Source organism: Mustela putorius, unplaced genomic scaffold (genome assembly GCF_011764305.1).
Source record: "Mustela putorius furo isolate JIRA1106 unplaced genomic scaffold, ASM1176430v1.1 tig00003858_pilon_pilon_pilon, whole genome shotgun sequence".
Taxonomy (NCBI): Eukaryota; Metazoa; Chordata; class Mammalia; order Carnivora; family Mustelidae; genus Mustela; species Mustela putorius.
In genome coordinates, this window is record NW_025422010.1 from 53,579,134 (window position 1) to 53,606,091 (window position 26,958).

General features: G+C 47.2%; 1 protein-coding gene across 1 annotated transcript in view; it reads right to left on the reverse strand.

Moving 5' to 3' along the window:
- Window positions 1-5,645: 5,645 nt before the first annotated feature.
- The window catches only part of BCL2 (BCL2 apoptosis regulator), a 165,491-nt gene continuing 144,178 nt past the window's right edge, over window positions 5,646-26,958 (reverse strand). The window contains exon 3 of the mRNA XM_045065699.1: window positions 5,646-8,786. Within this exon, the coding sequence (XP_044921634.1) occupies window positions 8,652-8,786 (135 nt within the window). The 3' untranslated portion in view covers window positions 5,646-8,651. The remainder of the gene's footprint in view (window positions 8,787-26,958) is intronic.

Genomic DNA, 26,958 nt, shown 5'->3' on the forward strand with positions numbered 1-26,958 from the left:
AGGTGAGGCTAAGTGGGGCCAGGAGTCCAGCTGTGAGTAAAACAGGACAGAGACTTGCAGCGAAGGGCCAAAGGACAGCTGGCCCACCGTGCCCTTGGGAACAGGGCCCTTCTTATGCAAGACATTAAAGAAGCAGCAAGAGTTCCATGTGACAATTTCAAAGGAAACATTTTCATTTCTGCAACCTAGTTCTTTCCTAAACTCCGCCCAAGGCAAAATGGATTATTGCTTCCTGGAAATGGAACCAGGGGACTTGAAAGTGTTTCATATTAAAAACAGAAAAGCCGAAGAAAAAGAAAAATAATTACATTTCTAAAAGCTTTTAGAACAAATGCTTGCTTGTGAGAAATAATTTTCCTATAAATATTTTATTCCTCCTTTTCTTTCTTTTGCTCGCCAGCTGAGGAGTTCCACATGGATATAGGAGGTGATGTTCCCCTTGGGAGGGAAGATCAAAGCCAGTCTGGGTCTACTTTCCACTGAGTTTGACGTAGTCTTTGCCCGCCTGCCTGAGATGAAATGGTCCCAAAACTTTGGAAAAACACAGAAGGAATGCAGAGAAAAATCCATAGCTACATAAGCATGGAAGCCAGTTGTTTCTGAGAAAGATTCAAGGCTTGGTTAGCAAGAGAGAAATGCTTATTGTCTGTGTGAACCTGCCCCTAACAACCCATTTTGAAAGACAACATGCAGTCCTGTAAACAGCAAGTCAATCCTGACTGATGCTAAAGTTGCATCCAGAAAACAATGAGCCTATTAAATGGGAGTTGATAAATATTAAAAAGAAAAGAAAAGAAAAAGCAAATAGGCAAAATACGAGAATGAGAATGAGATTCCCGGAGGCTAAAGACTGGATCTTAATCATTCCTAAAGCCTAGAGCCTGGCCCCACACCTGTGCTTGGAGTGGAGCGCCCCAAATGTTTGTTGGATGCCCGCATCCATTAATCAACCAGTCCAGGGGCACCTGGGTGGCTCAGTGGGTTAAAGCCTCTGCCTTCAGCTCAGGTCATGATCTCAGGGTCCTGGGATCGAGCGCCACATCGGGCTCTCTGCTCAGCGGGGAGCCTGCTTCCCCCTCTCTCTCTGCTGCCTCTCTGCCTACTTGCGATCTCTGTTTGTCAAATAAACAAATAAAATCTTTTAAAAAATCAACCGGTCCTAAGAGCACTGAGTGGGAATGATGTGCCAAGGCGCTTAGCATGGAAAACTGGGAAAGGATAATGCCACTGACAGCAAAGGAGAAGCTAGGGAAAGACCTCATCTTGGGACCAGATTGTACATTAGATTTGGTCGATGTGTTGAGGGGATGGTAAATATCCAGTTGCCCGTGGACAGCAAGGAGCTGAAAAGAGATTCAAGGCTATCTTGATAATCAGCAGCATCACGTCAACTCCTAGCTAAGGAACTATGATCGTATTTGGTGTAATCTTACTAAAGAGATGAAATGATACATGCGGCGTGTCTATCTATGCAGGACATCTATATCTATCTACACAGAGATGCATCTTGCTGACTTGGCATTCAGGGGCCTGACCTGCAGCAAGGGTAGACTTCTTCTGTGCTACTGCTGGAGACGATCCACCGTGGTTTCCCCATGTTTCTGCTCATGTTGCAAGCAAGGCACTGATTGCTCTTTCTTCCAGACTTCCCAAGCCTGTCTTTACAGCAAGGACGGACACCAGGCCTTCTTCCGGAGCAAAGGCCAGATGTGCTTACTGCTCATTATAAATGAGTTGAGTTGCCTAAATTCCTAAACTCTGTTCCTTTCCTGTATCCCAATCCACTATGTGTGCAGATGTCTTCTGGTCCTTTTCACGGAATCTTGTGGGAATTGGTATTTGGGGACCGGGCTCAAAAAATACTGATATTTTGGCTACTGCAAGGGCTGTGAGTAATAATCTGTCCTTTGTCTCTTGGCTCAGGAACCTCATTTTTTCAACGAGCATCCATTAAATGGTGGCAGGCGGACTTGCTGGCTTTCAAGTGTGGGTGGGGAGGTGCGGAAATCTCAGGCTTTTCAGTTTTTGACACCCTCTTTGAGATTCCCACTCTGGCTCCAAGGAGGAACTATAGGAGACTGTATCTACAGAACTACAGAGGGCTGGAATTGAAGGCAACACAGAAAGTTCTTCTCTCGGGGTAAGAAAAGAGAGAGAAAAAGAGCCAGGCCTGATTGCTTTGGGGCATGCCTTTCATTCTGGATGTGGGCTCCGATCTTTCAGCAGCAGAAATTAAGGATGGTAGAGAGCATGCAACCAAGAACACACAGACAGAGAATTAAGTAGGGTACAGGGGGCAATGAGGCTGCAGGGTTTTTAAACACAAAACAAACTCCCCCCCACCCCAGAAAAGGAATTTTAACATAAATCTGCAACCAAAAGAATATATTTAAAATAGATTAGCTTCTTCTATTTTTTACCAGTGCATTTAAATGAGTAAACCAGTTTACTCAAACCATTGAAAAGTAAACCCATGCCTTTAAATGAGTTTTTTGTGACCTTAAGGCTTTATTGTTCTTATTTTTTTTCCTGGATGAGTACTGATTGCAATTATTATTATCCATTTACCTACTTCCTTGGTGCTGACAGAATGATTTGCTTCAATACCAGAGCCCCTGCCGCGTCCTGGAGGGAGGGAGTGTATCTTCTGCTTCTCCCCACACCCCCTTTCCTCTAGGGAGCTCTCAGTAGAGTCTGGAGGACATGCTGAGGTGTCTTCTGACAAGTTGCTGGTGTGCCACTGAAAGAAGTTTTTTAAAGACAAGTTCCGCCCTCGTACATGTTTAACTTGACATCTAATTTTTAAAATTTAAATGTAAACAGTTGCAAAGGATTTAATTTCCAATGCGTTGTTAATAGTATGAGAAAGAAAACTGTCCCAAAACAGGCTATGGCAGAACATTTTTGCATGATGTAATTTACAACCCCTTCTGTGAAGTCATTATGATTCTTGATAAAATGCTTGAGTAATTTCCAGATAGACTTTATGGGATTAAGAAATCCTGAGAAGTTAGGGTTCCCCACTCTGCTATCTTAAGACAGGTCAATCAAATATTGGCCGTTTTTTGGTTAATGGCACCTTTCTTGCTTTAAAGGTCTTTTCCAAGAGAGAACTCCGGATTTGAAGTCCATTAAAAAAAAAAAAAAAAAGACTTTATTTATTTGAGAGAGAGAGTGCATGTGCACAAGCAGGGGGTAGAGGAAGAGGGAGAGGGAGAAGCAGACTCCTGATTGAGCAGGTAACCTGATGCCGGGCTTGATCCCAGGATCCTGGGATCATGACCTGACCCGAAGGCAGACACTTAACTGACTGAGCCACTCAGGCACCTTATTATCCAATTATTAAGATGTACAAATATGTTACAAATTTTGATAATTATTAAATATAAAAAATAATTTTAATGGAAAGACGCCTCTTACTGGTATGAATGGGGCTGGATTATTCCCTTCCACTTTCCCCCTGCCAAGATAAATAGAAATTACCTATTACTAGAAGGAGCTCGAGTCACCATTGAGTCTATTCTTGCTTTTTGTTCTTATGGATGTAAGTGTGAACAGTGTTGTTCACCTAAAAACATGTGGTATAGCGAACAACCTTGTCATCAATAAGATATTGACTTTATTTTCCTGGAGTTGTCCTTATGAATTGGTACAATATCACTCATGCTCCATTGGTTTTCTTCATGGCCGGTGAGATGCATATTTTACAGTTGTCCAAAGTCTGGCCTATGAGCAGAGTCATGAACAGAGTGATTCTTTGGGTAAGGATTAGGGACTTGTATACCACTTACCTAATTCAGTTTCATACTTTTTTTTTTTTTCTGTATTCTGCACAATAAGTATTTAGAACCAGATGTCCCTACCAACCAGAAGTTTTCATTAAGTCTCCTGTTGGTTAAAACAAAATTTGTTGTTTAAATAGCCATTAGACATATCCAGACTTAAAATATATACCATTGATGGTAAGTGTTTAAAAGAGAGTTGGGGGCGCCTGGGTGGCTCAGTTGATTAAGCATCTGACTCTTGATTTCAGCTCAGGTCATGATCTCAGGGTCCTGAGATCGAGCCCCTTATTGGGCTCCACGCTGGGTGTTGAGCATGCATAAGATTCCCTCTCTCTCCCCCGCTCTTAAAATAAAATAAAACAGCTTTAAAAGAGAGAGCTAGGGGCACCTGGGTGGCTCAGTGGGTTAAAGCCTCTGCCTTAGACTTGGGTCATGATCCTAGGGTCTTAGGATGGAGCCCCGCATTGGGCTCTCTGCTCAGCAGGGAGCATGCTTCCTCCTCTCTCTCTGTCTGCTTCTCTGCCTACTTGTGATCTCTGTCTGTCAAATAAATAAATAAAATCTTTGAAAAAAAAAAAGAGCTAGACGTCGACATTCTGATGTCTTTAGAATCTACACATACTGCAGAGTTTAAAAATATTTCTTAAAAATAATAAAATTAGTATTAAAATTAAATCAAATTAATATTAAAATTAAAATATTAAAAATATTTATTGCAGAAGGTCCTTTGCAGAGGTATCACATAGACCCTTATAAAGGTCCCGCTTGCTTCCATTTCATACCCCACAAGCCTGGCTATTCTGAAAACCTCCTAATCCAGTCTTGGGAATGTTTTGCTCCTCCGAAAATTCTTCCCTCACATCCCAACAACAAATGTCCTTTGTCCCATAATAAAAAAAAAAAAAAAAATTCCCTGAAAGATCCAAATTGAATAACAATAAAGATCTGATTGGAACCTTCATAAGCCTGACAATGTAGAATTGTATTTCTTAAAAAGTGTGTAACCACATTTGTCTGGGCTGCAAAAGACACCACAGAATAAGATCAGAATAGAATTTCAACTGACTCCCTAATTTCCTTAGAATGGCTTATATTTCAAGCCCTTCCTGTTTTTTTCTGATAGAGCAGGTGTCCATTACTAACTATAAGTGATAAGAAAGTATAAAAACAGCCTCTTCCCTAAAAGTACAATTGAAATTAGCACTGAAGTTCACATTTATAAATGTCATTTTAGCCTAAGTTTAACTGTAGACTACTTATTTACGTTTAATCCTCCTCTTGATGATTATAACTCCTCTTGATTTATAATTGCTTCCTAATTTCCCATAATGGACCAGGCCTGGGTCCTCAGATGAGAAACAATAAACAGTTACTAATGAAACACAAGTCACATCTGAATGGAAGGTCATACCTGAATATGCAGAGGTTAAGTAGACTGGGGCAGAGGATGTTGGTGGTGGTTTTGTTTTTTGTTTTTGCTTGAACTATAGCAAGGTGCTTCCTTAATTTGAAATGTGACTTTACTTTAAATCTTACACTTATGAGAGTTTTCAGCCTCTGCAAAGTCGGAGATGAACAGTGTGCTCTGGAGCATGTCATTTGTCATTTGACCTGCCGTGATGGCTTGGGAGGGCCAAGGTGGCTCCTGGGTGCTTTGCTCCTTGTGGCTATGTTTAAAGCCCTTGACCCCAATTTGGAAAATGTACGTCTTCTATTTAACCCTGACCTTGGCCCATATACACACCACGTTGAGAGTAACGCAGGTACGAATCCCTTCTCAACACAAAATCGGTAGGAATACTTCTCTGTTGTTTGACCGCAAATTAATGGACACATTGAAAGAAAGGAGGGAAAAAGAGGACTAGTTGAGGCTTTTATATACGTTCATTGCTTCTAACATGTTTTTTAGAACAAGAAAAATGCAACATCGACTACTCTTATTAGAGTGAGTGGAGCCACAATACTGTACAGTTTGGGGGTTCGGCAGCCAGGAACATTTACCATTAAAACCAGAGAACAACAGCCCGTGGCAAAACAAAACCGGCCAGAAATTAGCCCCCATGACTTTTTTTTTTTTTTTTAATATATATACATTTTTAGAATACTCTGCCTTTGAACAATACAAACAATAACAACAACAAAAGACAAAACAGGCTTTATATTAAAAATGTCTGTGTTCTTCATGGTTACTTCTAAAGCAGCTTGGAGGATTTTGCCACTTGGAGTGTACTGCAAATTGACTCCACTACCATGATCTTGGAAGGATAGCAGCACAGGATTTGATATTCCCTACTCATCGCTTTTGACAATGTAAACCTTTCACAAAATAGTATTTTGCTTAAAAATTAGAATCATTCAAAGGGTCTGATCATTCTGTTCCCTGAGGCCTGCCAGGGAGGTCTGGCTTCATACCATGGGTTTCCTGCTTTCTCAGAGCGGGGCACAGGCGCCACTGTATTTCAGGAAGAATCCGAAGGACAGCCACTGAAAAGGGCCTGTGGAAGGAGGGCAGGAGTGCTCTAGACGGGTCTCTGTCAAAGCAGACCACATAAAGCAACCCTCTGAAGGTCAAACCGTCATGGCCAGAATTTAATCCCCTGGTCATTTCCTGTCTGGATTTTCAACTGAATGAATCTCATGGGTTTAACCAAACATGTATGTCATTCTAAATAATGTGTTAGATTCTGATTTGCCCAGGGACTAGGAAACCTTCAAGGAACAAGGTCAAAGGGACAACAGATATATCCTTCACAATAAACAATTCTGTTGACGTGGAAATGCACATAACTAGGTTGAAGCGAAGCTCCACAGTGGCCAACGTGCTCCGGGGTTTTCAGCAGCTGAGACCCGGGGCTTCTCTCACCTTCTCAGAAATGCTTTTAAAACAACTGAGACAAAAATCTCAAACAGAAAAATGATAATTTTTGCTAACGAAGTGTGGAGGCCATAACTAAGTACAATTTAAAAAAAAAAATGCTGAGATGCATGTATCTTTCTTTTTTTAAAGCAGCTTTCAAAATATTAACCACAGCATTAAACATTGAACATAGTACATTCCAAAGTTAATACAGATAAATGGTATATAATGCAATAATGCCACAGTTATTCCATGAACGTCTCAAAGCTGATTCTAAACTTGAAAAAAAAAAAAACATTTTCTAGTTTGTTTGTTGTAGATTTCACTTCATTGCTACTTCTCTAGAGTTTCCACCATTTTTTTTTTTCTTTTCTTTTTTAATGCCCCAGGATGTACAGACAATTTCCACATTCCACACCTGGAACTTTTTTCCCCTCCTCCTCTGTCAGGTTTTCCAAACAAAACAAAACAAAACAAAACAAAACTACAATGACAAGGTAATGTTTTACATCGTAACTCCAGAGACATGGGTTGATTAATCCATGACACCTCATTCCAACGCTTCCTTTAGCATTTACGACTTTCCCCAAGGTCACTAAAAGCCTTGCTCTCAACTGTGCGCGAAGGCGGGCGGCCGCGCGGCCAGCACGCATGCGCCGTGGCCAGCACGCATGCGCCGTGCCCATGCGGCGCCCCGGATGCACTTGTCTCCTTCCGGGTTTCCTGCCGGTGGCGGCGAGGCCACCTCCCTCCGCAGGGAAAGGCTCAGTGCCTGTTTCCTTCCCTCCACAGTGATAAACGTCTTAAGAGCCTTGGCTCCCCAGGTTCCCCGCTCCACGAGGAAAAGGGCCCAACTAGGGGGCCCGGGGGGACAGGCCCAGGGCCACGACTGTTCTTTCTCGACAGCGGGATTCTGAGCTCTGTCGGCTCCAGGCGCTCGGAGACCGCCCTGCTCTGTGTAAAAGCTTCGAGCCGGCCAGCGAGCGCCGCGGCTCCGTTCCAGGGCGAGGCCTCCCAGCCGGGGCAAGGCGGGACTGCAGGCCGTGGCCTCTTAGGGAAACGCAGGCACTTGTGGCGGCCTGATGCTGCTGGATAAGTCACCAGAACGTTCACTTCCTCGCCTCCTGGAGGATTCTGTTTCATACACAGACAGAGCCAGTATCTGGGGGAGAGTATCCACAAGGTCTGAATATACACATCAGGGCTTTAAGGTACTGGATGCTATCGGATAAATTGCTAGAATGCTTCTCGGCACAATTGGTAGCTTAAAAAAATACTTTCCTATGGTTTCACGGCATTTTCCCCATCACTGTCCTTCGGTGTGGAAATCTTGGTGGACGCCAATTCCATCTGAAGTTCCCCAGGTTTTGTTGTTGTTTGTTTTTTGTTTTTTTCTTCCAACCGGATCTGTACCATGTGAGCCAAATGCTAAGTGTCTGTTCTTCAGGCCAGGGAAGAATGGACTTCCCATCGGAGCGCCTTCCCTCTCTTCATATAGCAGCCCCCGGGGCAAAAAGAAAAAAAATAAAAATAAAAAAAAAGAGCAAGGAAAATGAACACCTTCTTCCTAACCTCCAGCAGCCAGACACCCGGCTTCTGGAACCGTCAAGTCCTCTGTCAGTCAGTTCGTTTGCTCTTCAGATGGTGAGTCAGTCCAGCCAACAACATGGAAAACAAATCCGTGTTTATAGGCACAGGAGATCCAGGTGGAGCTGCACAGGTGGGGCTTGCCAATTAGTGGCAGGGTTTCCAAAGACAGGAGGTTCGATGGGACGGTCTTAAATAAATAAATCTTTTTTTTTTTTCTTGATAATGTAAAAAATAAACAGTATTTCCCTTTGGCAGTAAATAGCTGATTCGACTCTGAGCCTGAAAGCTGTTTTTGTTTTGTTTTGTGTTTTGTTTTTAAGAGACCACAGCTTCGTTTCATGGTACGGCACTGGCAATGCATATATTTCTACTGCTTTAGTGAACCTTTTGCATATTTGTTTGTGGCAGGCCTACTGACTTCACTTGTGGCCCAGGTAGGCACCCAGGGTGATGCAAGCTCCCACCAGGGCCAGACTGAGCAGAGCCTTCAGGGACAGCCAGGAGAAGTCAAACAGAGGCTGCACGCTGGGGCCGTACAGCTCCACAAAGGCATCCTGCAGGGGGAGAGAGGGGGAGATAAAGAGAATTAGAGAGAGAGAGAGAGCACAGGATGTCGGCCTATGGGGAGGATAGCATCCAGCCCCAGGAGCCGGGCACCTCCCTCAGGGCATGAGGAAAAGTGAAACGCTCTTCTGGGGCGGTGATTCGGACCCACTTTTCAAACTCTCATTCAAGAAGTATTCATTGAAATCCCGTTGATGAGCCGGGCACCACAGACACAGCAGTGAGGGAAGCCGGCTGAAAGTTCCTACTTCGCCAGGCTTTTATCTGGTTGCAGGCCATAGACAGCAAACAAGATAAATGTATCAGAGAGTGTGCGAGAGAGTGCTAGGTGCTAAGGAGAAAAATAAAACAGCAAATGCAGTTAGAAAATACTGGAGGCTAGCAATTTTAGCTAGCATGGCCATCCCTAAAAATAATAAGAAACAGTAGGTACAAGTATGCTCCTTTATGGTACACTTGCTATAGGCCAGGCCCTTGTAATAAATGCCTCAAATTATTATTTATTCTTTATACCAATATTATGGAGTCATTTTATTTGCTTCTCTTGTGTAGAGGAAAATAAAATCTGTGTGGAAAAAACAGACATTAAGGGATTTGTCTAATAAGTGGCGGTACCGGGATTCGAACCCAGATCCAAACCAGTGCTCTTGAGTCGCTCCAGCCCTCCCACGGCTCACGGCTCCTCTGTGAGAGGTGCCAAATGTCCCCTAGGGACATTTGTCCAGGACGCTGGCATGATGCACACAAGCAGGGTGGCCTCCCCTGGTGGCATACCTAGACTCTGAAGTCAACAATGGCTTCTCCTGGGTAAAAAAGCTGTCTCAGGGTTTTCTCTGGCAGTGGCCAGGCTGGGTGACCACAACCTTGCATTTAACTCAAGTTGTGAACTTCGCAAAGCATGTGGTCACTTATGGTCAGTTAGGTGTCACTGAACACACACGGACCCGAGGAAGGAAGATGGCTCCTCTCATCCTTTCTTATTGCTGCCTGGAAGTCAGGTCTGTAGGGCTACAATGGGAGTCATGGCCAAGTTATCTGGATTGTTTGAGACTGGATTGAATGCTCATTTCTTAGATTTGTTGGGGGACATTTATTGGATCCAATGAGTTGGACAACTCTCTAAGTAGATCTGCATATATAAACCAGTAATTAAAATTCTTTTTGCTTGGTATGATTTATTCAGGCATGAAGAGAACCAGTTACTCCCAACAACGTGGCATCAGAGCACACAAGACAGTAACACACCCACCTGAGGAAGGAAGCAACCTGTAGCGTTGCTGTGTGGAGGTAGTTCTGATAATGCTCAGTGTTTTTGTCTGTTTAAAGCAAGTGCTGCACGAGGGAGCAGGGATCAGCTTTGTCTCTCCAGAGCTGTTCCTGGTTTTGGCACATGGAGGCACTTAATAAGTATCAATTCAATTGACACTTAATGTTTCCTGAAGTCAGTCATTGGTTTGAATTCTGTCTTTGGCCTAATACTTCACCAGATGTTTATTCTGCCTGTTTGAAAGGATTCCTTCTATATGTAACCTCTGGGAATCTTGGGAGTGGTCTTGAAGGTGAGCGTTTAGGGCATAATTGGGGTAACTTCTCATGTTATTAAATATAGATCCACACAGTCATTTTCAGGACTGTCTAGTATTCCATGTTATATATTCTGTTCTCAGTTTAACCGAATCTTTATCTTTTTGGAACTTTCATGGTCATAAATAATATTATGATACATTTTTGTACATAAATTCCTTTCCATTTGCTAAGTTTGCTTTTTGGGGACAAATTCCTAGAAATGAACCCAAATGATCGGTCATCAAAACTGCTAATCCTGACGGTCACAAAATGTTTCTGATGAGATATTCTCATTCTCTCTCTGGTTGCCCTTGACCAAGGAAACCCTGTACAAAAGGCAGACAAGGGTTTAGGACAGTGGTTCTCACTGGGGGTCATCTTGGCCCTAGGGGACATTTGGCAATGTCTGGAAACATTTTTGGTAGGGGTGTTATTGGCGTCTAATGGGTAGTTGGCCAGAGATGCCGTTCAATATCCCACAATGCACAGGACAGTCCCCAGCCAAACTGCCAACAGACTTGAAGCTGAGAAACCATGTGAAGAAAGGTGTAGGAGAAACTCTGATCACAGACCACAGAAACCCTACTCGTCCATCTTGTGTGTCAACGGCTTTGGTCAGATTAACGCAAGATGAGTTAGTTAGCCCAGACAAGCACTGCTCCCCAGGAAGTGGGTGCCCTGGGCTTGCAGACGCACTATGTTAACTTTTGCCAGGAGAGGGCGCAAGGGGTTTCTTCTTTTTTAATCCATTGTTGACATTTTCTAAATTTGAGCCTTAGGAAAGCAAGGCAATACACATAAATGAGATATGTGTGTAGTGCTCTCAGCACAAAGCTGAGGGAACAACCCTGATTGCTAGTCAAGGAACATACCTTCCCTATATATAATCAGGGACAAATGGAGCAGGAATGGGTCAGGACAGATTTACGAGCAGGAGAAACTCTGCTTCTTGTAAAAGTGCGTCCCAGGATCCCACAGACAAATGCTGCAAACAGCTCACAGCCCACCCTTCCAGGCTGCTCTCTCGCTGGAACCTCCTACAGCAGCTGATGCCCGGAATCCTTCAGGACCCAGGCCCTGTGCTGTAGGCACAGTGGCTCAGCGCAGAGAAGGTTGATGGTTGTGTCCTGCCTTTCTTTAATTACCAGTGGGGTTTTCTTTGGCAGAACGGGAAAGAGACTAAGCCCCTTGCCATCTGAGCTTTCTGGCCATGGAGCCATTCTGAGAAAGTGGGGGAAGCGGGGACAAACTAGGGCTGGCATTTTCTCCCTGTTCACCTGGGACACGACACAGATACTGGGGGCACAAGAAATGCCGCTCCAAATACCCCTACCTCCCTGTGGCTGAGCGATTTCCTCTCCCAACCACCATCCCCTCACGTAAATAACTGTGCTCCTAATGGACCCGATGGGCCATTTCTGGTGTGCATTAGAAAGAAAAAAACATCATTTCTGGAGTGAGATGAGCTAAAATAGCATCTCCTGACTCAAAGAATGAACACAGAGTTGCTGACACAGCCCCGAGGGTCAGGTGATGGCTCTCAACTTGGGGAAGGAGGTCTGGGTGAAATCCCAGTTTTGACATTTTATTGCTTCTGACCTTGAGTGAATTATCCAACCCCGAGCCTTATTTATTTCATCCACAAAATTGGCTGCAATGAAGATTAACATAGGTGACTCAGAGCCCCTCGTAAACGTGGCCTCGAATGTGAACTAGTGGACGTATTAACTTGTTCGCTGGTCCACCCTCTTGCAAACCTGCTCCATCCCTCCTACTCCTGGCCTGCCCTCCAGAGGGTCTGCCGAGTCCCCTCTTTCACAGGAGCAATTTACTAGCTCCCTGCAGCCCCAGCCCCGAAAGGAGTCTGCTTTTGAAGATGCCTGGTCATTGCTATAGAAGTTATGAGTTAAAATGTATAAATACACATGTGACATGTTTTGGTCAAAGATGGGAGGTGGTAACGCACTGCCCATCTCTACTTCCTCAGAAATCACGAAGCCAGGTGGTAGGGATGAGGGGCATCATTTGACCCCCCACCCCCAGACTGAATCTGGCCCCCCGAGCTTTGCCCATCCACGACTGCAAAGTGCAAAGCAGACGCTGTGGTTTCAGGACTGGAGGTCCTAAAAGCTACTTTTATGGAGCGTCTTCTTGCTTTTTCAAACATCCTGATTAGGGCGATTTCCGAAGTCTGTTTGAACAGTCTGTCATTATTTGTTTAAGTTTGAAAGCTGTTTTAAATAAACACATGCTCATTTTATGTATTAAAAGCAACAAAGAGGGAAAAAGAAAACCTGAGCCATCATCATATGATTCGGATAAAATCCCAGTCTGTGCACTTGGAGGGCACCACAACCCAGGCTCACGTCTACATGGGCAGGAGCGCTGCCTGAGTCCCGGAAACGCATGGAGGGTTCCCAGATGACCGGCCTTTCTCCTTTAGCTGACCTCCCCACCACTTCCCCATGGAGGAGGTGGGCTGGGCCCCAGCTCTGGGTGCTCCTTCGCAGATGGCTTCTCCATGGACTTCAAATTCAGAGGCCACAGATTGTCTGAGTCTGAGTCCCACCAAGAGCTGGCCCACCAGGGCAGATGGCTGGACCCCCTGACCCCAGACCCTCGCTACAGAGTTGGAAGTAAGCCAGGGAGGTGTGGACAGGAGCAGATCACACTCAAGACTCCCAAGCAGGGAGGACAGCAAAAGTGTCCTCAGGCTTCCTCAACTTTGCTCATGGGACCTCTCCCACCTGATATTCTCTCTCTCTCTCTCTCTCTCTCTCTCTCTCTCAAAAACACACACACATGGATACCTCTCCCTTGAGGCAGCTGCTCTCCAAAATTTTCCTTTTCCCTCCAGTATCCTTCAAGAAGTTTCACTTAAACCTGATTCCAAATAAAATAAGATTAAACACCAAATGGGTCAGATTGGCAAAAACTGAAAAGAATACCGAGTTTCGCCAAAAAGGATGGGGTGGGAATTAGGGGTGGGAGGCCCAGATATTCTAACAAAATGGGTGGACTCCCAGGTAAAGATAAATTGTATTTGCATTTGGCAAGGCATATCAGAAGCTTTAAAAATATTATTCTTTTGTTAGGAATTCCACTCCCAGTTATTTAGCAGGAAAAAATAACAAAATGCACAGGTTGGTTATAGGAGATAAAGCCCAAAGAGGACTGAAATGTCTGAAAATATGATTGGTTAGGTAAACTCATGGCACTTCAATACAGTGGAATGGTGTTCAGCCAATAAAAATTGTACCCTATATTTACTGGCTAGGAAAGACGTTCCTAACATAGTTCTGAGCGCAACACGTAACAGCTAAACCAGTGTCAGCCAGGTCAGGCCCCTGACTCATGGTGGTTCAAAATCTCCTTAAACACTGGGAAAAATAAATATGGCCCTGTTGGATATAAACAAACTAGAAATTCAGCTACATTCCACAATCTCTGAGCTGACTGTGGAGATGGACGTTATACAGTCATGGGAGATCCCAAGGGGAAAACCAGTCTGCCCTCACTAAGCATACAATCCAGTGAGAGATGATGTCTCTAAGGGACATTTGAATTAAATGAAGCCAATTCATGCTGCCATTTTGTATCCTGCACAGAGCAGAAGATTCTGTCAGCAGTAAGAGGAAAGTAAAAAGAAAATCAGATAGTGCCAACAGGAAATCGAACACCGCTATAGAATGTCTTTGATATTTTCTATTTTTCATGGCTTTATAATGTTGTCTCCATGGGTGACCTTCTTCTTGACAACCTCAAGGTTAGGGAAGGAAAAGAAAAGAAGGTGAACCCTAATAATGGCAAAAGCTTTAGCTGGAAGGAACCTCCAAGTCAGTCCAGACCTGCATCGATATAACAATGTCCAGTAAAGACATCAGCCCTTTTTGTAGTAGTTTGAGACAAATGAAACCTAGACAGGCACAGTGAATTTAACTTCCAGTATGCACTGATTAGCAGATGCGAGGTGGAGGAGGAGAGTAGAAACTGGGTTTGTCTCCTACACTTAATAGGTCAGAACGCTGGCCAGCAGTTGGTTCTTCTATCTCCCGGGGCACCTCCCCCTGCCTCCCTCAGCTTGCTTCCTCCCATCCCTACCTTCCTCTGCCTCCAGCCCTGACCCCATCCCACAGCAGCCTCATCTGGCCTTCCAAGGGTTGCTGAAGTAGTCACCCAACCATGCAGCCCAGCACTCCTCTAAATTCATGGTCTCTAGACTCAGTGAGTTCTGGAAATGTTCCTTTTCTCTACCCTGGGTCAGATCTTTTCTCTGCTCCCTTCCATGACCATTCTGAATAGCTACCATTTTCCTCCATGTTGTCACCTGAGGTTAGCCCCTTCTTCTCTGAGAAAATCGGGGACACTGGGCAGAATCACCACAGCTTCCTGTCCTGGCACACCCACTGATTACAACACTATCTGTCCTTCTCTGCTCCTCTCCACCTTGCATCCTTATTCCACTGTTTCCCATTGCTTCTAGAACCTTCTTCCATCTATTGTTCATGCTCTCAACTACAATTTCAACCCCATTGTTTCTTCCGTCTCTTTTTCCTTGGTATATAAACATTCAAATTTCCTCAAAATGTCCAGGCTGATGCTGTTGCACTTTAACTATTGTCTCTCTCCTGGTCCTCCTGGACAAGCTGCTAAACACACCCTCACTTGCTGTCTTCTCACCCACATTTTAATTCACTGAGCCCAGCTGCTTCCCCCATTGTACCTCTGAAAACACCCTCCAGAGACCACCAGCACCATCCTCATGGCTTACATACACTAGATGAGTCTCAGGTTGCATCTACTGAATGCTTTGGCACCTGGACGCAGAACCCACCGAAAATCTTTGCATCCTGAAGAATGTTTTCCCTGCCTCCTTCATGGGTACCTTCTCCTCTGTCTACCTTGATAGGTACTCAGTGCTCCCTGGGCTTCCGTCGGGACCATCTTCTCTCTTTGACCAGTCTCCTTCCCTCTCATGGTCTTACATACACCATCCCTCTGATGATGACTCTGAAACCTTCATATCGAGCCCCACCTGCTCCTCTGACTGCTAGATTCCATTCCAGTTGCTTTCTCTGGTGTCGCACCAGAAGTGACAAGGCAGCCTAGCCTGTCCCCAACTGGAATTCTCACCGTCCCCTCAAGCAAGCCTGCCTCTTTTCCTACCTTCCCCATGCCCGTGCTGTCAAGTTAACCCACACTCTCAGAGTCCCCTAGAGGCTTTCCTCTTCCTCACCCCTCCCCCATTCATTGGCAAAGCCCACAGTCTGAGGCTGGGTTCTCCCAGAGCCAGACCCCAAGATGAAGATTTGAATGTAAGCAGTTTATCTGGGAGACGATCCCAGGAAACTACCAGGGGAGTGGGGAAGGAGCCATGAAATTATCTTATCAAGCAGGTCACTGCCGTTGGCACCTGGAGCTTAATCCTTCTGGGAAAACTGGGGGCCTGCAGATCAGGTACCTTTTGTCATCCAGGTAGGCTGGGGAGCTGGGGTATTTATACACCATCACCTTCCACTCACTGGCTGAGGATTGCTCCTATGGAGGCATTAATGCCCCAGCACTTTAGTCCAGGTGTGTACATAGACAAGTGCGTCCTAGAGGCTATAGAAAGCCCTCAGGGAAAGAGAGGCAGATCTTGAAAGAGAGGCTGTATCTTGTCGCTAGAGGCCAAGCCAGCGAGGACCAAAGGGAATCAGACAGGGCAATACAAGTACCACCAATGTGACCACCTACATATTGCTCCATCCCCATTACCTTCTCTCCCCAGGACTGCGGCGATCACTTCCCACTTGATCTCTCGGCCCCCCGTCTGGTGCCCTGACCTTCCATCTCCTCTCCATTTTGCAGCCAGAGTGCTATATTCAGAATCACCTCTGTCCCTTCCATGTGTAAGTCTCAATTCCTTAACAAGGCACCTGAGACTTAATATTCTGACCCCAAACTAGCTCTCCTGCTCAGCCTTGGTCACTTGTAAACACCCTTTGGTTCATTCAAGGATTCAATGCAATTATTTTCTCTAAGCCCCTAGGTTGAGCTAGGTAATCTTCAGCTATTCCTTGTTCATTGTATAATCTGAAGATGATCTGTTTACGTGTCTGTCTTCTCCTGATCAACTCTTAGCACCTGGAGGTGCAGGAAATACATCTTATCTTTGGATCCCCGAAGCCAGTGTCTGTCACATATTAGGCACTCAGCAAATGTTTCTGGAACTGAAATAATGGGTTCCTTTCATTATACAGCAAGTTTTCCCAAACATATCTTAAAAGATTATCTTTTTAAAATGAGAGTATTCAAAGGACAAGTAAACGATGAGCTAAAACAAAATTTAGTTCTTTTGCGGAGGGGGGGGCATCCGTCTCTGGTATCTTCCTATGAGGGGCTAATGTTCAGCCAGATTGGAAGTCAGCATCGGATCGGACTTGTCAGTGTCTGTTCCATACCAGTTCTTCAATATTTTGAATATTATCCCTACCTATGTGCCTTGAGTCTCCAAGAGAGGGATAAGATGTGCATTTTCCAAACTCCTTTGACCATTTATTCTTGTCAGGGAACTTCCTGCTGTGTTATGTCTTACACTTTAGAAATGCTGCCTGGAGGTAACAAAGCAATAATCCTGGATGCTGGGAAGACAGGCAACGTTGGTGCCCCTTGTATAGGACAGGAGGAGGGGCTCAGAGGTCCCATGCTGTGTGTGGACATCTATGGGGACATAAAGACCACCCCACCCCCCCCGTGGTAACAAGCAGGCTTTCCACGAAGGGGTGTGGGCCTTGTTCCAGATACTGTCTTTATGATGGCCCCCGCACACACAGCCTAAGCAAGAGTGAAGATGCTGGGACAAAGGAAGGGCGCAAAGGTGAGAGGGAGGGAGGGGGGCACCCCCCAAAGAGACGAGCGCTCTCCCTGAAGCCCGAGGAGACAGCGATTCTCTGGATGACAACTTGGGCTGAGATCAAAAGGGGAAGCAAGCTGCCTGGGGTTCTGTGAGTCGTGGCCAGCAGAGCACACGCGAGGAAGTGAGGACTTTTTCTACCTGAATACAGCAGCTGGTGAGGAAGTGACTCCATTTCCCCCTTATCGTGGGCTCGGCAGGATTTCCTCTGCAGCCACTTTGTGCTGAATGAGTCTTGAGGGTTCCGTGTGCATGTCAGAGCTGCTTTGGCAGTTGCCAGCTTCGTCCCCTGCGGCTCTTCCTCCCTTGCCTCCCCCCTTTACTCCCAAAATACTGATTCCGGGTTTGGGGGAAAAGGAAAGGAAAAAAAAAAAAACAACGGCCGGGGAGCACATAACTGAAGGACACACAGCTGTCTGGCGAAGAGAAACCCAACGTGAGAGCCACAGTGACTCTCTTCTACCAGACTTGCAGACCTGCACCGCCCCCCCAACCAAAGCCATCTGTAGTGAGCCGGACTTCACCCTGGGGAGACCCCGAGTCCGGGAGGACGGGCTCGCTGCATCCCGGGCCAAGGACATAAAGTGAAACCTAAGCTACTCGTCATCTGAATGTAACTAGAAACCTGCTAGGGAAATGGTAGGAGATGAAAAACACAAACAAAACACAAAACAAAACTTGCCCGCCTCCCCAAGTTGGTCCAGGGATGGTTGGGTATATTTTGTGATGCAAACTGAGTGGAGGATGCAAATCAGGCTGGGGTCCCCCTGCAGGAGCCAGGGAGGGCAGAAAATGAGAAGCCCAAAGGTTTCTGAGCTGGGCACAATATGAAAATACTATCAAGGGGGTCTGTTCTGGGGATCCTGAGGCCATGGAGCTAGGTTCCAGGCCAGGTTCACCTACTGGAGGAGACCTGAGCTGGCCGTACCTGGGCTGTCCCAGGTTCTGTTAGGCTAACTGCCATCTGGGCTGGGGTGGGTAGGCGGGACCATCAGGAGTGAGCTGCATAGACAAATCCACCCCCTTTCCCCACCGCTCGCCAGCTATGCAAATACTGCAGGGGGCGGGCACAGGCCACCTGCCACCTCGCCTCGGTATCTCCTGCCAGGAGGTGTGAACAATTCAGGGCTACAGAAGATTGTAGATGGAAATGGGCAGTGTGTGCTGAAAAGATGCTAACAGCTGTGCTGTTTGGTTCACTGTGTTCATACAATAAACCCAAACGGTGGAGATTAAAGGCCACGTGTATGCTAGACCTTGAAATCTCATCTTCAGGTTGCGTATTCATTCGCAAAACATTTTTGTAAGATGCTGAGGAGTCTTAAAGCTAAATAAGACACAAGCCCAGCCCTTTAAGGCTCAGTCAAGTGTGTGTGTGTGTGTGTGTATACACACACAAGCATTTACAGTACCTTAACACACATGAGCACTTTCATTTTACATTTTACATTCAAAGTACTTCATGTATCTAGGTGCATCGATTCCGCAGTGCTCTGGGGAACAGAGAAGAGACAGGTGCTGTTGACCTCATGGCCTACCCACGCCATCCAAGCCCTAAGCAGTGTGCCCTTACCCGCACAGAGACGCATCAATCTGCCTTGTCATGTTTTGGCTTTAAAATGAAGTTCCCTCATATTTCTTCCTTACCTTCCTCAGTCCACTACCTTCTTTTGGCTAGAAGCCTCTGTGTGCCCTGCATTTTCTGGCACTTGGTCCCTTCTTGCTTCGGGCCCATGCTATTTTCACTGTGTGGGCAAATGATGCTATTGTGTTGCACATGGAAGTGTGATTATAATGACTCAACAGTAAAAAGACAGACCCTTTAAGAAACCATTTAAGACCTGAAGAGACATTTCACTAAAGAAGACACAGAAATGCCCAAGAAAGTCACAAAAAGGTGGCTCAATATCATTAATCATCAGGGAAATGCAAATCAAAACCACAATGAGATGTCACTTCACACCCACAGAGCATGGCTATAATGTAAAAAATGTAAATGGAAACAAAAAAATGTAAAAGAAAATAACAAGTGTTGGCAGGGAGGAAGAGAAACTGGAGACCTCACACATGGCTGATGGGAACAAAAGTGGTGGGGCCACTGTGAAAACCAGGGCTGGTTCCTCCAAAAGTTGAACAGCTACCATGTGAACCAGCAATTCCGCTCCTAGATAGAGACCCCAAGGTAATTAACAAGAAATGTCCACACCAACACTTCTGCATAAATATTCACATTGGCATTATTCAGAATAGCCCAAAGTTAAGAACAACATAAGTGTCTATCCACTGGTGAACAGGGAAGCCAAAGGAGGTCCCTCCATACAAAAGAATATTATTCAGGCACAAAAAAGAACGGAGCATTGATCCAAGCTACAACACCGGAGGAATCTTGAAAACCTGATGCTCAGTGAGAGAACCCAGGCACAAATGGTCTGTGTGATGCCATTTATATGAAATGTGCCAAACAGGCAAATCCATGGGGAGAGAAGTACATCAGTGTTTGCCAGAGGCTGGGGAGAGAAGAGAATGAAGCGTGGTTGCTCATGGGTATAGGGATTTTCTTTTTTCCTGGAGTGATAAAAAACATTCTGGAATTACACAATGGTGATGATTGCACAACTCTGTGAATATACCGAAAGCCAATGGGCCAATCACTTTAAGTTGAATTTTATGAAATGTCAATTATAAAAACAAACAAACAAACCTTAATTACATTTCTCACGCTACACGAAGGGGACTCAACTCTTTTTACACAGCTTGGAATTGGACAGAAACACTCATTGTTCTGTAACCCTTACTTCATGGGTATGTGGGAGGGGGGCTCCTTTGGTTTGAAACTTTGTACCACTGCTGTCTTCTTTTTCATGAATTTTTACAAATGTGGGAGATGGTGTGATGGGTGAAGACTGTCCCAGATGAGAAGTCAGGATGGCTGGTGCCGATCTGGGTGAGCAACTCACTTGATCATCTGGGCACTAGGTTTCCCTGATCTGAACATTTACTGGTCACAATCTGGGCATTTGTCACACAGACCTCTCTGCCTCTCACGCCAGTTATAATTAGGACTGGCAATGTCAGAGTGGGGAGGAGCAGGGGAAGCTTTGTTTCTCCTATGTAGAAGATGAGACCCTCCACGGCCTGATGTGGGCAGGAGATACCTTGGGCAAACTAGTATTTGGAAGACAGCCACCAACCATTCTTCCTTGGGATCTGGGGCCACCAGCAGGGCTCCCTCCACACAGTCTGGACCTGCCTTGGTACACATGAGCATGAACGTCATCACCGTGTGCCACATGGCAGGTGAGTGTGCTCCCTGCAGGTCACTGTTGGGGCCAAGCACTCAGTGTTCCACAACGCCCACCCCTCGGCCTGCAAATGCAAGACACGGCCAAGGTCCCTACCCCTCTCACTGCCACTGTAAGAGTTAATTCATGAAAATATGCCAAAAATGAGAACTGAAAGCAGATGCTTTTTGAGTTCTGCAGTGTGACCTAATTGCTGTCATCAAGACACCACCGCTGGGGGGCAGTGGGGGAAGCGGGTCCTTCATTTATTAAACGTGGAAGGCCAGAGTTGGGGACCGAACGTCTGCTGCTCACTTGTTTAAATCAGCAAGTGTTGACTGAGGTTAGTGGCGTTGGGAAGTACAAAGAACCCACATTTCCTAATAGGAACTTGCTGAAAGTGGCCTCAGACCTGGAGGGGACAGCTCAGAGGGAGAAGAGCAAAGCAGAATAGGTCTTCCAGGGGTGCCAGGCTCAGCAGGGCACCACCAGCCTCCAGCCGGGCCTGCCTGACCCTTGCTTGCAGGACTGGTTAAGAAATCAGCATGGACGTCTATTCTGGAAGCTCCATGGTGCACTGGCTCCAGGGTCCGTGCCTGGCCGACAGGCTCAAACATCTGTCTCAGGCCAGATCTGCCCCTGACGGTGCCGGTGCAGTGTTCTCAGTCTGCAGCAAGGAAGTTGCAAGCTCTGCTTAAGGCTCCCAGATGCCGAAAAGGATCCTGTTCCAAAGTATCCTTACCCTGTTCCCCCTTCCCCAATTCTGCAGCCCCGGTAGTCACTGTGCGACGGCCAAAACAAGTGAGGCGATCCCCATACAGCCCATGGGAGAAGCCTGTCCCCTACACTGTGGGTCCGGCCTCTGTAGAGGACAAGCAGGTATGCCCTCCCTGCTCTGGGGAAGAGGCAGGAGCACGGTGGTGAGCCCACTTCGTGGGTTCCCTATGGATGTGCTACAAAAAATCTGCTTTCATTTTGTAGCCTATGATTTAGTGCAGCTCACCTGGAAAGACTCAACGTGAATAAAAACAGATGCATTTCAAGGCGCACTGCCTGGCTCTTTGACAATTCTCTTCCTTCCGCATCAGACCGTCTTCCTGTGTCCAGGGAGGACAGTGGACCTCTCTGTCACAAGGAAAACGCAAAGTCTCTGTCCAGGACGGAAGGTCATTGCGGTGGATGTGGATTCAGGCTCATGCACGCAGGGAGGCAGAGAGGCTGCCATGGCTTCCGTCAGGAGAGGTTTACCATGGAGGACTTCTGACAGCAGAGGATCCCTGTTGCCAGAACAGTACAGAGCCCATGTGTGCAGAGAGAGATCGAGACAGAGAGATGCACACATACAGAGACTCAAAGAGAGGGACACACAAACGCACGCACGCGGAGCCTAAAAGCCATCACCGAGGAGCTGCCGGTAGCTGGGGCTGAAATCTCCCATCAGTACAGCTTCCAGGGGGAGAGCCGCCCGCTGCCTGTCCCGCTGTGGACATCCACGAGGTCAGAGCATGACACGTGCTCGCCGAGAAAGGCCTGTCCGTGTGGCTGGACACTTAGAAAGAGAGCAGCTGTGCCCCGGGGAGCCTGACCTCCCAGGCAAGCATCGTGCCCATCGTGTGCTGGGACGCAGGCTTGGCTGGCGGCAGGAAGCCCGCGGGAGGCGGCCGCCGAAGTTGCTCACAGAGCTGCTGGCGGGACCCAGGACCGGAGCCGAACCACACCCCCCCACACGGCCCCGCTGGCTCCTGCTGTCGCTGACAGCCTGGAGAGCTGGTCAGCTCCAGGGGAATTTCACGAGGCCCACAGGCACGGGGCACCTGCTTGGTGCACAGCCCGGCACTCAGTGCTGGGCTGGGGGTGGAGGTGGAGGCAGCGAGTGGCAGGGGTCGGGGCCTGTGTGTACAGCCACAAACTCCTTAAACCGGATTCAGTGCCTGACCCAAATCCAAAACTCTACACTCTTCCAGTGGGACGATCAGAGACAGTAGTGTCTCTGGAAATACAGTTCACCCCTAAGGTCATGAGAAGCAGCCCAAGCCTGGGCTGGTGGAGCCTTCAGACAGGACTTTGGGTCCAGCTGATTGTTATTGCCAAGGGAAGCCCTTGGCCAAGTGTATGAAGCTTGGATCCACGTGTGACACACTTTTCCTAACCAAGTGAGTGCCAACTCTGGAGGGCTCGGCCGGCCCGCCTAGGTCCTCTCTTGTCAGTGTAGCCTTGAGTGTTCTGGCTTCGATCTCTCCTTCGGACGTGTGGGCATCAAGGAATCAGCCATGGCCATAGCACTCAGGGAAGGGTTTGTTTAGTGTCTCTTCCTGGGATGAGGAGGATGAGGAGAGAGAGCCCCACGAGGTGGCTCTTATCAATGACATTATACAGAAGAGACTGGGGCCAGAGAGGTTACACAATGTGCCCAAGGTCACACAGCTTATTGTGGTACAGTTGCAGTTTGCATCAGGGCCTCGGCAACTCCCAGGCACGTGCTTTTTCACCACACTGTGCTTCTCTTGGGGGAGACAGAGAAGACGTAGGACCGAGTTGTTGCGGAGACAATGCGAGGTTCAACAAAAAGCCTGAGGGAGTGCCGCAGGGGTCCTGGGGACGGGCTGCAGGGGACAGGGGCTGAGCCTGGAGGAGGGTGCATGGGAGAAGGGAAGGAGGGACGGCATCTTAGGACATGGAAGCGAGGTGGGAGTTCATAGCCAGGCCACGGCAGGTCCTAAGGGGAGCCTGTGTGTGCAGCCCGGGGGTGGGGAGGCCAGCTGGAGCGAGCAGGGCTCCGGGGGCAGAAAGCAGCCCCGTGATTCCGAAGAAAGCACAAGCCTCAGGGACCAGCCCCTCACCACCAGCCCCGGGCGCTCTGCGGAGCCGGATCCCACGGGAACGTGTGGGGCCTCTGTGTGTCCTCAGCCTGCGGTTTGGCCGCGGTGGCCGACTCCTCACGCGCCACCTCCGGGGTATTGAAAAATGCCGTGAAGACAGAGGCATGAATCCCGAAGGAGAAATTCCTCCCGCAGCATTCAGGAAGAGCCCTCCTGTTTACCAGGGCGGCTTCACGGGGGATTCTGGAACGTGAAGGAGGCAAGATTTCCCGGAGTCACAAACACAAATCAGCCCGAAGCCCATAGGTGGCCCGAGAGCCTCCAGAGCCATAACCAGGTTTCGGTCCCTCCGAGGGTGTCTGCTGAGTTAAAAGCGACTGAGTCCCCAGCAGGCAGGAACAGGAGCAGCTCCCTCACCACAGGCAGAGAGGGGGGTGAGGGAGGCACGGCCCCCGCCCCCGAGCACCACCGAGGCCCCCAGCAGGCCCCCAGCCAGCCCCGCCGTCCCAGACACCAGCAACTCTTCTCATGACTCGAACAGCTCGCTCTGCTGACTTAAATTTGGAAAATTTTCATAACTTAACAAAGCCAGAGACCTTTAAATTCCTAGGAACCTGCCCACAGAGCATTTTACAAGAACCCATCTGCTCGCTGGGTGTTTAATCCTTTAATGTTTGGTTCGGTTTGTTTCTGGAAGGCGAGTCTGTGGGGCAAGTTTGCGATTGTGGCAGTCGGGCCCAGCAAGCCAGAAACGCTTTCTTTACAATGTCAGGAGTTGTAAGACAAGAAATATGTTCAGCGGCAGTGGCTCCATTACTCCAAATGCCGGACGGAGGTGCAAAATGCGAATCCCTGGGTCTGTCCCTTTTGTGCGAGGGGCTCTGCGCTCAGCTCCCTCCTCCACACGGACACCTTCCATCCTGCCGGGTGGGTTTACTCCCCAATGATGGGCAGAGAAGGCTGGGCCCGAGCCTGTCCTCCGAAACCCCACCACCGAGCTCCAGACCTCATTGGAACATATGCAGGTGCAGGTGGCTCGTCTCACACCCCAGGCCCCTTCCCCTACCCCCCAAAATCCCTGTTGTTCTCTGTGGTCTTTGCTGCTTTGCTGTCCTGCTCCCTCCTCGTCTTGCTGAAGTTCATTCCTCAGCTCTGATTCTTTTGTCCCTGGTTTCCCTTTGCCTGCTCTGCATTTTCTGGAAGACGGTAATTCCCCACCCTCTCAGACGACTAGTTACTGGCCAACACCAGACCTCCACAAGCCCCGGGAAGGGTTTGCCCATAGCTGCGTGGGGCCCTGCCAGCCCTCACCCTGGTGGAGGGACCCTGGTCATGGGCGCGACGGGAGCATCTGGGCCAGACTGAAACCTGCAGGAGAAGGTACGGGTTCATGGGCGGCCGTGTCCTGGCTGCCTCTGACCGTGGCGCTTGGACCGGATGCCAGGCCTGTGACCCCGGCCGGAGTCTGGGCCAGGTGCTTGCTGCACAACCTCTGTTAACCTTTGCGGGTTTAAATGCTGACTGGGTAGTGATGGGACAACTGGAGGGGGACATGTGGTGGATTAAAGAGCAGAACAAAAATGTCCAAATGTCGCTTTTTCTGAATTTTTAACCTCTGCCTAATTCTTGACGTTCTCAACCTTACAACTTAAATACTTTTCGTTTCTGTTTAAACCTGAAACTGAAATGCTTTTTGAGGTACAGGTGCCCGGCTGGCACAGCTGGTTGAACATGCGACACCAGATGTTGGCTTGGCTCATGAGCTCACGGTCATGGGATCGCGTCCCACGTCCGGCTGGACGGAGTCGCTCGGGGAGTCTGCTTGAGATGATGTCTTCCTACCCCCCTTCCACGTGCACTAACAAGCGTGCACGCGCTCTCCCTCTCTCTAAAATAAACAAATCTTAAAAAAAAATAGCTAAATGCCTTTTGAGGTAATCCTAACCTACTAAAACATCTTGAAAAACTGCGAACAAAATATTCGAGTTATTTCACACACACCTAGAGGGTTTTGAGAGAGGTTTTCCTCTGGACATAAGCTTATGGTGGATGGGTTACAGTTTCAAATAAGTAAGTTATACTAACTCGGTACATCACTTGGAAAAGATCATTTTATTAATGGTAATCTTAGATATTAAAAAATTATACTTTCATTTGCATGGCCACAAGACATTCTGCTCGAACTTCCAGACATAAAATACGTAAGTCCTACGGATATAGCGCACAGCGGTGACTACAGTCAGTAACACCATATTGCATATTTGAAAGTTGCTAAGGCAGTAGATTTTAAAAGTTCTCGTCACAGGGAAAACATTGCAATTACTATGTGGGATGAGGGATGTTCACAGATTTATTGTGGTGATCCTTTCACAACATAAATAAATATTGAATCATTGTTTACACCTGAAACTGATGTAATATGTCAATTATATCTCAATAAAAGAATAATGAATGTACTGCCATCAAGTCTATGGGATCTTCAGATAAAAGAGTAAGCATTCCAAGTTTTAATGTTTGACGATGGAAGACACTCTTCCAAAGGCACAAGCCTGAGCACAGCCGCGCGCTGGCTCAGAAGCTCATCACACATGGCCCATAATCCACACAGGGGGCAAGCGGTGGGGTCCGTGTGTCCACAATGGGCTCAGCCTCGCTTTTTGCTGTCAAGGGAGTCACCTTTCCAGGTTTTGAGAGCCTCATTAGTGACAGGAAAAGAAGGCCCCACATGGCCTCTGCAGGCTCTCTGGGGATCTAAGTTTACACAACTCGTAGATTTGGGAACTCTGTTTTGTGTCTGCGTGTCAGAAGCGGGGGATGGAAAGGGTTATGTAACTGGGCCACTGGCAGACACGCAGCCACTAGGACCTTTCCGGATCTCACTCGAAGTCCCAGAGTTGCCATTCTGTCTATTCCAGGTGCAGAGGGAAGCCTGAATCCTAGAGCCGGTTTCAGGAGAGGAAACCTGGGAGGAACTGCCCTCACAGAGAGAGAAGTTAGCAAAGTGCTTGATATTCTAGACATGATTTGAAACAATTGCCCCAATGGCATCAGGCACCAGAAATGAGAATTCCAGGGATGGTTCCTGAAGTCTCAACCCATCTATTCCAACAGCTCTGTAAGATTATGGTTCAAACGGGATGAGAGCCCTATCTCAGTAATGAGAGATGACTTTATGAAGAATTAACAAACACTTGCCCTGGATGTGTCCTACTTATCACTCTTCAACAATATTCATTAGCGGTAAGTTAACGCATCAACCAAAATGAACTTTTTGGTTTTCAGTCCTGTTCCTCAGACAAAAGGATCATGTTACCCAGGATAAGCGTGTTATTCCTTTCCAACCCCTCCAGCATTTCTTGGATCTCCTAGAGCACCCCCTCTGAACCGAAACTTTCCATTTTTAAACCTTCCCCCCCCATATCCCTCCAGGCTCCCACCTACTGTTAATTACAGAGAAAATCCATTCAGTCATTTTTGGGTTATCAGACTGTGGAAAATTTGTTTTTCAAGCTTCAGAAGATTGTTGAAGTGCCTTTTTCTTTTTCTTTCTTTTTTTCATTTCAGATAACTCAAAACTGGTTTGGATCCATGACATCAACCT